The 10,877-nt window shown below is 44.6% G+C and overlaps 1 protein-coding gene across 3 annotated transcripts in view; it reads left to right on the top strand.

Moving 5' to 3' along the window:
• Positions 1–3,906: 3,906 nt before the first annotated feature.
• Positions 3,907–10,877, top strand: part of CA10 (carbonic anhydrase 10) — a 463,009-nt gene continuing 456,038 nt past the window's right edge. The window contains exons 1-2 of one of the 3 annotated variants that reach the window (XM_061615291.1): positions 3,907–4,720; positions 5,897–6,380. In XM_061615291.1, the coding sequence (XP_061471275.1) occupies positions 6,320–6,380 (61 nt within the window). In that variant the 5' untranslated portion in view covers positions 3,907–4,720; positions 5,897–6,319. Of the gene's footprint in view, positions 4,877–5,896; positions 6,381–10,877 lie in introns of all 3 variants that reach the window. The other 2 variants (XM_061615292.1, XM_061615290.1) reach the window with 2 other exon arrangements.

The raw sequence follows: 10,877 nt of genomic DNA, 5'->3' as shown, positions 1-10,877 counted from the left end.
AAACAATTAAACCAGGAAAATTGGACCTGATTAGAAAAATCTGAGAACAGATTAATATAAAATTAACACTGACATTAAATAACAAGGGAAATCTTCAATGAAACAATAAATAAGTGGGATTCAGTAACTCAGTATATCAGAAAGGAGTTAGGAATGTCTGGGAGTGGTTTGGAATATAGGTTATATGGGAATTGTGTTGAATGGTATGAGAGCTTGCTGATAAAAGAGGAGTGAGGATTAGCATTGGGTGTAGGATTTAAGAATTAAAGCTGGATATTAATGTGAGACAGTAGTGTTTTAATGCATATCTATGTTACTACTAAGATGATGCCTGCCCTTGTTTTATGTCTCCCTATAAAGTATATTTGTAGGAATAAATGAAACTTAATATATTTTAAAAGGGGTGTGTGTGTATGCAATGCACTCTGTGTACAATGTGTGTGATCCTCAATCTGAGTAACTTTGGATGGGGTTGTACTCGCTCTGAAAGACTAAGCTAATAGTTTGGGGGTGCTCCTGGAACCATTTCTGTTATTAAAGGCCCAGGTGACTTCAGTGGCTAGGGGTGCCTTTTACCAGCTCTGGCTGGTAAGACAATTATGGCTCTTTCTGGACCGGAATAGCCTGCCCACTGCCATCCATGTGCTAGTAACCTCCTGACTAGATTACTGCAATGTGCTCTATGTGGGGTTGCCCTTGAGGTTGGTCTGGAAGCTGCAGTTGGTGTAAAATGAGGTGGCTCAACTACTTACTGGGGCAGAATATTGCCAACAGGTTACCCTACCGCTGAAAGAATTGTATTGGCTGCCCATTGGCTGCCAGGCTAAGTTCAAGGTGCTGGTTTTCGTGTATAAAGCCCTATACAGCTTGGGACCAGGATACCTGAAAGATCGTCTCATATCCTCGGCAGATCACTGCACTCTACAGGCGAGGGCCCCCTACAGATACCATCAGGAAGTCTGTTACACACAATATAGGAATCGGGCCTTTAGTGTTGTGACACCTACCTTTTGGAATTTTCACCCAACAGGCCCCATCTCTGTTGTATTTTTGGTGTCCATTGAAGAATTTCCTCTTCCAACAACACTTTTATGTAGAGATATTTCCTAGTCTACATGTGTACTGGAATTGTTTTTAAGATGTTTTTATTGGTTCATTGGCTTGTTGTTTACTACCCTGGGCTCCTTTGGGAGGAAGGGTGGATTATTATTATTATTAGGCAGATTTTATCCCATTGTCAGCGCTTTCTCTCTTCCTGGAGACAATGGCAACCATTTACCCAATGGGTACCCAATGCAGTGCTCTCTAGGTGTTGTGGGACTCCATCTTCCTTCAGCCCAAGACAGCAAGGGATGATGGAATTTGTAGTCTGACAACATCTGGAGGGCACTGCACTGGGTACTCTTAGCTCATACAGTTGACAGCAGAGAGGTACACTCAGGGGATACTGAGTCCTGCAACAATTGGGAATTAAGCTCATTTAAAAGCATCTGTAACAGGAACCAGTTACAACCAAACACAATATGGTGGATAAAATGTGTTTGTGTCCTTGCAAGATTTCTCTGTTCATATTTGACTGCTTTTGATTCATCTTTTTGACAGTACCATGATTCTTACCCCAAGGCCTATAGCATGTTTTAAGGAAGTCCACATGACTGCAACAATGATAGGGAAAAACACAAAATGCCTTTTCCAGAACAGCATTAGAAGACAAATTAAAACTCACTTCCTTTTGCATCTCAATGCAGCTGTAATGAATGCTGAGGGGAGTAAAGGAAAAGTGTTTTGTGCAGCAGTTGGCTGGGTAGACATTGCTTAGTTGGTGCATCTGCTCTTGAGATTTGTCTGTTGATTGGGACTTTTAAAACCCTAAATGGTTTAGCACCAGGTTATTTGAAGAGCCACCTATACTTGTATGAACCTGCCAAAGCTTTAAAGATCAGCTCTGGAGACCCTTTTCTCTGACCCACTGATAAGAGATGTTAGATTGATAGGTACCAGGGACAGGGTCCTTTCAGTTGTGGCTCCACATTTATGCAAATACCCTCCCCCAAGAAGTAGGTATTGCCCCATTACTTGTGACTTTTAAAATAGCTCTAAAGGAATTTTTTAATTTAATCTGATTTTTAACTGTTGTGCCTTGATGAAATTTTACTCATCATTTTACTGGTTCTCTGGAGTTAAACTTGATGCTTTAAAGAAATATTGTTGTATTTATTGTGTAATTATTTTTGTATGCTATCTTGTGAGGGCAACTGCCCTGTAAATCTTTCTGTCAATCGATTAGATTCCACCAGCAGCTCGAGTGGTAGGTTACTGGCAGAGGATCCAATAGTGAATTGGGGAGAGGGCACTCAATGCCCTTACCAGTGTTGTTATTACCAGGGCTACTTCAGGACTGTGCAAGTAACATATGCTGAGTGGATAGTAATGTGCAGCTCAGGTTACTGATGTCATCACCTGTACCAGGCATTGCTGCCTGCTCAGCAGCCATGCAGTGCTGAAGCAGCAGCCCTGGGGCCTCTTAATGTTGCCTTCCGGTAAAGGCATTTGGTTCCTTTCATCTATCCAGTGGCACTCAGCAGAAGAAATCTGGTAGTCCATCAGTGAGCAGTTGCATGAGTGGATTCTGCAATATTGTATTGTACACTAATTCTGAAGATGGCTGTAGACATTTAATGAAGAGTGTGATCTGTGATACAATGGTTGATCTGAAAAGACTTCCACATAAAGTCCACGAGGATGCCTGCAAATGTTTCATATTTCATGTTTTTGTACCACAGTAGCGCCATGAAGCATTTGATTCACCATTTTTATGGTGCAGTCTGTGGATGTGTGATGAAGTGTAAATTTGAGGTAAATCAACAGGTTTCATGAAGACCTGCGACTTGAATCTATGTTTTTATGCCTCGACAGTGCCACAGAGTTGCTGGATCTGTGCTTTTTAAAGTACAATCAGTAGACAAGGGTGTGGTCCCTGTTGGATTTTTTTTACACCTTTCATATAAAAATCATGCAAATGCATGACGATATCGCCAGATGTTTTGCTCACACCCAGCACAGGCAACCAATCTATAGCAACTGATACAGAACCCATAAGGGCTTTCCAGACCTAGTGCAGTTAACAGCTGTGAAACCCTATTTTTAATTATGAGACGTCTGTCACAAAATTTCCTTACCCCTGTTTACCGACCCAGGCATGAATGAAAGTTGTTTTTGAAACCTCACAGGTGAAGTTAATTTTGAAAGGGGAACAGCCATCCCTCACTGGCAGAACATATTGTTTTGCACACATAAAAGTCCTAGACTCAGTGACTGGAATATCTGGTTACAAGATAAGGATACCAGGCAGCTTCCTAACTTCAACCCTCTTCCGTGGTGTAACAAAGACCCCCTCCCCAAATTCCCTTTGCTAAGAAGAAAAACATCTTGCAATTTCCTCTCTCAATAGCATACTTACTCTGTAGCTGCCGAAGGTGGACTTAATAAATTAACCCATTTTGACTCAAGCTGTGAATCCACAAGGAACTTCCGAAACATTCCTAAAGGTGCCACCAGCCCATGTAAATTTGTCCAGGGGCAAACCCCATTGAACACAATGGGGCTTACTACTAAGTAAACATACACAGGATTGTACTTTAGGGCTGCAGCCCCATTCCCACTTACTGGGGGGGGGTGTCGTCATTGAATCCAACGAGGCTCGCTCCTGAACAGGCAGGTCTAAAACTGCAGTGTCAAGTGTCCCTGTGCATAGCTATCTGGAACTGGCCCTTCTGTTCCTTCTCCTCGTCCTTCTACAGCTTAACGGCGAATGAGGGCCACATTCCTCCACCCTTTAACCACCTGGTTTACATCCAGGCAGGCGTTGCGTATGTCTCGTTTCTCTACCCCCCCTTTTCGAGATACCCATCAATACTTCCGCCCCTTCCGGTTACCTGCCGGCGAGGGCGAGCGGCTCAGAGCTATGGGCAGCGGCCGCGGCTCAGCGGTAGCGTATTTACTTTCCATTCCAAAGGCCCCAGGCTCAGTTCCCGGCATCTCCAGGCACGGCTGGGCGGGAACCGCGCCTGAAATCCTGGAGAGTCGCTGCCAGTGACCGCCCGCAAGACCGCATGGTCTCATTCGGTCTAAGGCAGCTTCCTACGTTCTTCTGACCGCCGACCGCCTCGAGTTGCCCTGATTTGCCAGACTCCCTCCAGCTCCCTCGGCGGGCTTGTTCCGCCTCTTGCTTCCCCGCCACACGTAGTCGTCGCCCGCAACACCTGCTCAACTTTATCGATCCTCGTACCAAAATAAATTTGCAATGACCGCGAGAACTAAACAGAAAAGAAAACACCCCCTCCAAGAACAGCAGCGGAAGGAAGCGTTGCTCTGTCCAAGGAAACCGGCAGCCGCCTTAATCTGCAGCTAGGGATCGCTTCCTCCGCTTGCCCCCGCTCGTCTCCCAGGTCCCTAGAGCGAGGGGTCCCGCCTGGGCTGCCTGGGATTGCCGCCGCCTCGGTTTTTAGCCACACGTGCCGCCGCCGCCTCCCGTAGCGGCCCGCTCGCGTCCCCCCGCGCGCGCTGCCTCGCGCCTCAGTCCCTGCTCAGCTGTGCGTTGAGCTCGCTAAGCGTCGCAGGCAGGCTCGGGTGTCCTGGGGCCCGAAGCGCCCTATTCCCTTCAATGGGAGGCGGGGAGGGGAAAGGCGAAAATACTCCGAATAAGAAAACTGTCGTAAAAGTATGATGTTTACACAAAACTGAGGGGCCGCTTGATCCTTGCTTCCTCCCTTTTTCTTTCTTTCCTTTTTCTTTTGAGGGGGGACTGCAAGGCAATTGAAGGAGGGATGCAAGCGTCCCATATGAGGTGAAGGGAAAACGGGAGCTTTGGGGAGGGGTAAGTATGCAAGCGCGGGCCGCGGGGGTGTTAAATAACGGCGCCATTTGACACATGTCTAAGCCCCATTGAGTTCAATGAGATTTACTCTACGCCTTAAGGCTAAGGTCTGCAATCTTTTACGTGCTTACCTTAGAGTAAGTCTCATTTGAACTCATTGCGGCTTAGATCAGTAGAAACTCCGTGTGTAATGCGGGTGTGTAATGTGTGTAATGGATCGCCCTGTGTGTAATGCGGGGGGGTCTACTCGGGCAACTTCTGCTTCGCTAACTCTTAGCCGTTTCTTCCTCCTCGACGGTTTTATCACAGTGTGATTATTTTGTTTTATATATTGCATGCAAATTTTGGAGGGGTGCGGGAGAAAAGGGCGCTGTGTATTTTCTGGGTGTCATGAATAACCCGTTTAGGTTCGCTCTTGAAAACGGGGACTTTTGGCGGGGAGGGAAGGGGGAAATCGTTGCACTTAAACCAGTTAAAGAGACGGGGAAGCCTCTCACTGTGTCTGTGTATAATTTATGTTTATATGTAAAAGCAGCCATTCCCCCTCCTCCCCCGCCCCCTTTAATTTTTGGGCACTTTGCTGATTTCATTAACCCCAGTAAACTAATCAAGTGTTTAAAAGTGCCAAGCAACGACTGGGAATAAATGTTGGGGAAAGAAGAGAGGCTTGGCTCTGTTTTTATTTATTTATTTGTTTGTTTGCTCGCTTCCACTATGAATTCTCCCCCAATAGCTTTACAAGAAAAGAAGGGGGAGAAATGGAGAGGGGGTGGAAATTCTGTAGGTGGGGAAAGAACGACCCCTGCAGTTGCATTGCGGAAAATCTTCGCTTTGCTGGAGAATTAACGGGAGCTTGAGCTGCCCCCCCCCCGTTTTCTTTTTGGCAAGGAGACCTCGGCTTGGTATTTGGACCTCTCTCTCTCCCTCTCGCTGCCCTCGATTTAGATGTAGGTGAAATCCCATGCAAAAAAGCTGAAATCCGTTGCAATGTGTACTAATCTCCGTGTGATTCTTTTGTAGCGAGCAAGGAGAGAGAAGGAAACGCCGGGATGGTGCAATTGTCGCGGCGATACCCCAGTGAGGCGCGCTGAGTTTGGGGACAACTTGGCAGTTCGGGTCCCCTGGAATTGAAACTTTGTGGAGCGGGGATCTGTTGAGTTTTTTCGTCTATGTCTTGTTGGGAGATCTGGTGGATTTTTCTCGCTCTCCTGGAGGAAGAAGCCGGTGCCGGCGGTTGGCTCCTTGGTCTTTGCTGGAGGGCGAAGGAAGAGAAGGGATCTCGGCTGAGCTGCGTGGAGGGAGAGCTCGGACATGTGTCAGCAGCGCATCTGGGGAATACAGGCTGCAAGTCCGAAAGGAGATTTTCTGGGTTCATTCAAAGTGCGATATTGATCCTTGTTGTTTTTTTTCGCCGAGGGATGCACTTGGCATGAGAATCGGAGGATGGAAATTGTTTGGGAGGTGCTTTTTATCCTGCAAGCCAATTTCATCGTCTGCATTTCAGGTAGGCAGCAAAACATCACAAATGGAAGGAGAAATGTACTCCCTGCTGTCTCTTCTTTTCCATCCTCCCCCTCTATCCCCTTCCCATACCTGCAAAGCCATGTACGTTTGAACATTATTAAGGCAACACTGTTAATTTTTTAAAGTGTATTCTCCCCCCCCCATTGTTTGCCCTTTCTGTTTTATTAGTAAACTGTGCAATAGCCTTTGGGTATTGGTTGTAATTGGCTGTAATAAAAAGCTCTCATATTTTCTATTTACTAGGAGTGTGTACAGGGTTGCAATAAATTTACTGCTCTGTGTCATTCATCTTGAATATGTTGTGGCTTTTGAAAGTTGTTCAACTTCTTGCTGTGGAAGGGCAGTTGTGTTTTCTAGGACATTTCAGTGCTCTCAGAGCAGTGGTTTCCTACTGGAGATGCTGCATTTCTCCCTCTCCCTCTCTTTCTCCCCCAACCCCAACCCCTCAATTACTCCAGGGGTATCAAATACTGACACCTAGCCTCCTTTTGGCTGGGAATCCTGCTGTCATGCTCTTTGGCATCTACCATTTCCCCCTCCTCGTTTTTGCAGAACTCAGGTAATCCTGGTTGTCAAAAAGATCCTGCCCAATTAATGATTTGGCATGGTGTGGTGTGTGGCATTCAGGATTACAGCAATTTATTCTTGGTGGAAAACACACTCTTTCGACTTCAAAAGCCTTGGCTGCTTTGTTGTCACATCGTTCATGCTGGAATAATTACATTGTAGCCACGGAGCAAGAGGGGAGGATGTGACCACTAGCTTTGGAGTTTGGGGGTACTTCAAATACACCCCCACCCTGCTGCCCACGGGGATCCTGGCTGCTACTTCCCTTCTCTAAAGGCGGGTGTTTCTGCTCTCTGGCTTTTAAACAGAGGTGAAGCAGCCACCGGACAATGGAGCAAGGGGGGAAGCCTGCAGGGGAGGCCCTCTAGTGCCCAGCTAGTGAAAACGTATCCCTCCCCCTTGTGGCTGTTGGCTGGACCCAGATCTCTGCTTCTTGCTGCATTTGGCAGCCCGTTTTGGAGTTAGCTACCTGCTGTGCTCTTCTAGCCTTTTTGTCCGATCAGCATTGCTTGAAGTTTGCCATCCTCGCACCTGTCCTCCCCAAAATGAATCTGCCTAAGGCTGTTCCTTACACTAATAAGTTGCCTCGGTGGCTGACCCTGCAGCGTTGCCAGATGATCAGTTTGGAATCCTTGCACCAGAGCCTCAAAATTCTCTGTTCTGATGACTGTTGTACGGTCGGGGAGAAGGATAAATTCCAGCCACAGTTTGCTCTTGCATTCCCTCCTCTTACTCTCTTTTTTGCAGCGGCATCACAAACCACCTCAGGATTGCAATTGCCTTGCAGGAGCAGCTGCCTGAGTCCCTATGTAATTTCTCACCTCATCCACCAGTGCTGTCCCCTCTCACCCAATCTCATTTAGAGAGGTGCAGGGCTTCCCCATTTCTGTGCTCTCTTTAAAAATCTTAGCCTTTTCCCACTCTGCTTTCCCAGCAGCGATGCAAGAGGGGAGGCAGCTCACAGTATGCTTAGGCAAGCGTCAGGTCGCAGGTCGTCTCCACCATACTCTTCTGATGTTGCTCTGTAAGCTTTTGCAAGGGGAAGAGGCACACAGCCATCCCACCCCCTGCTGGTTGGGTCAAGAACTGCATAAGAAAAGAAGGGAGGAAGTCTCCTCCCTAGCCATCCACTTTCCCACTCACAAATGATTATTCTTTGCTTGCAGCTTGCTATCTGATGTGGTGTCCTCTCCATAACAATTCATATTAAAATGAGTGCTGCAATAAGCAAACTTGAAATCTCTTATGTTCTTGGTCAAGAAGGCAAAGAGTCCCGTAGCCATTGGAATCTCCTGCCCCCTCTCTTCTCCTATACAGATGGGAGAATTATCGTAGGTCTGGCAGTGTTGCCGTCTCCCACTTGTGATTGATGCCACCTGTGCCCATGAGCGCCATCTGGAGGGCTTCAGTAAGTTGCATTGGAGCCAGCCTAATTTTATCATGAAGGATTCAATCCCTAGAATATGTGTGTCCATGGTGCAGCTGATTGACCCTTATGCTTCTTTTTCACAAGGGGACTTTCCTTTCCCCCAAAGGGACTTTCCTTTCAAAATTGGATAGGCCAGGTGGAAACAAGAAACCCCCAAATGTTAGTGTGGCAAAGGAGGGGGGAAAGGGTGACACCATGACGATTCTAGAACTTTTCAGTAGTCCATATAGCAAAGTAATATATTGGGAGACACAGAATTGTGTTTTATATGGAGGAGATTCTTTTATCCATTTGTTGTGTTGTCCAGCATCTGAAAATCTTTGATAGCCATCTCTTGTTCTTGAATCAAAGAGTGTGTGTTGATAGTTTCATTGGCAAGACTGGGTAACAAATGAAGGGTTAGGACATATAAAGAATCCTGCCATGAATTTTTCACAGTTGTCAACTTAATGAAATCTTTTACTTCAAACCCCTCTTTTTCCTTTTTAAATATATACATATAAAAGGCAGATGTCCAGTATGGATAATTGGAAGGAAGTGAAGTTTTTTTAAAAAAAGATGTGACTTAAATAATATATTTAGCAGTGGGTAAAATGAGAGAAAATATATATTTACCAGCTGAAACACTGAAATAAAACAATGATGTTTTTCCACCCTCCCTTGGCATGTTAGTAAGGTGGAGATTACTGATCATGCTGACTACTTGCTTGTGCTATTGGTGAATATGATTCAGCATTAAGCAGCAGGATTTGTGCTTTTATCTTACTAGATGTATAGGTGCGTTAACATGTCAGGGAAAGGTCCAGTTCGAATGATATTGTGGTAAATCAACTGAACATAGCAGTCTGGGCTTTTTGACAATGTCTCTTGACTTCTTGCGTGGCATCAGTGCCTGTAGTAGAAATATGTTTGAAGAGCCTAATAGGTTTGGCAAACCTTTTAATACAATATTATAGCCATCTAATCATAGCTTTCACTGCAAGTAGCCTCTTATCTAGGTAAATATTTTTTTTTTCATTTCATAATTGAAATGAGTGTTGTCGAATAGGCTGCTACCAGCTTCCTGTTAACAACATTCCTGGCTCTCTCATGTTTAAATAGAACAAATGGGGGCTCTGCACTGGAAATTAATGGTACCTGAAGCTTTGTGGCAGACCACTTAAATTCTGAAAGCATGTTAAGAGTGCTCCATATGGGGCAAACAAAGTAATTTCATTATCATTTTGCCAATCCCTGGCTAATTAATATACCTCATTGATTCACACAGGTAATTTGTTTAAAGTCAGGGTTTTAGTTACTAAAATGTTGGCTTTGGTTACATTGGAGAGAAGTGGCTTTGATACAGAGAAGCAAATAAATTGTGGAGTTTCTCATCTCAGCATTGTATTAGAAACTTATAAGCATTTATTTTTGCTTACCAAATAATTTGTGCTTTTCAGCTTTGTGGAAGATGAATGTTTTCTATTTCTGGTAATAAATAACGGGTTGTGTGTGTGTTGCATCTTGTAGCTGTCATTTTAAGAGAACTGAGTCACTATCAAAATAGGCTTAGAAAATAATGAAAAACTTAATCTGAAACTAAAGCCATGATAAACCCTTCTGGGAAAGAAATGTATATTTTGAGTGCTCTGGAAAATGTGATCTCCCAGGAAGTCAGATGCTGTCACAGTCTCAAGCCCTCTAATGATACTACAGTACAGCATTATTAATAAAATATTGTGCCAAGGAAATGGTGTCAAAATAAGGATGTTAAAGTGAGATCCCATCCGGCTGCAGCTCTCTGAGACCTTTAGATAATCGTGACACTGTGTAAAAGGCATATGGATTACATGCTATGCACTTCTTTGGCCCAAATGCTTTTTCCATGTAATGCCATGATAATTAATTAGCAGCAACATTCGCAGCTGTAGGTGGGATGTTCCTGATCACATAATGGCTGACACATTTCTTTGCACTGTCATTTATTTTGCACAAGCCTTGGGTAATGTTTTCATAATGTTAAAAATGAGGCGGCCAGGTGCAATGGAAAACATTAGAGTCTCTGCTTAAACATTGGCAATATGAATATATAGAGTGGCAGACGTTCTAGTGATATATTTTTGTAATGGACAGTGGTCTCTTGGTACAACAGTTCATGGCTCCTGCATGTTAAACCTGCCAGCGAATTTGGTGTTACAGATAGATATGATGTTGTGTGTGCAGTGTAGGCAAGCATGATCAAGTATGAAAATTAGTTGGTCTTAAGGATAATTAACAATGCACTGAATTGTTGATGAGATCTTGATAAATTTATGAGATATAGGCACAATGGACTTTCTCTAAGTTACAACCTTTTTTTAATGTTCTGTACATTAAAGAATAAAATGCATCTGGCTTGTTATGCTCCAGAACATTAATGCATGGTCACCTGTTCTTATGTTTTTTGTCTGTGCACATCCAAAATACTACTACCTGACTCTAAAGGCCTAATTTTGGGTCCTT

Source organism: Rhineura floridana, chromosome 3 (genome assembly GCF_030035675.1).
Source record: "Rhineura floridana isolate rRhiFlo1 chromosome 3, rRhiFlo1.hap2, whole genome shotgun sequence".
NCBI lineage: Eukaryota > Metazoa > Chordata > Lepidosauria > Squamata > Rhineuridae > Rhineura > Rhineura floridana.
The sequence above is the reverse complement of the archived record's forward strand: the minus strand, read 5'-3'. Positions and strand labels throughout refer to the sequence as shown.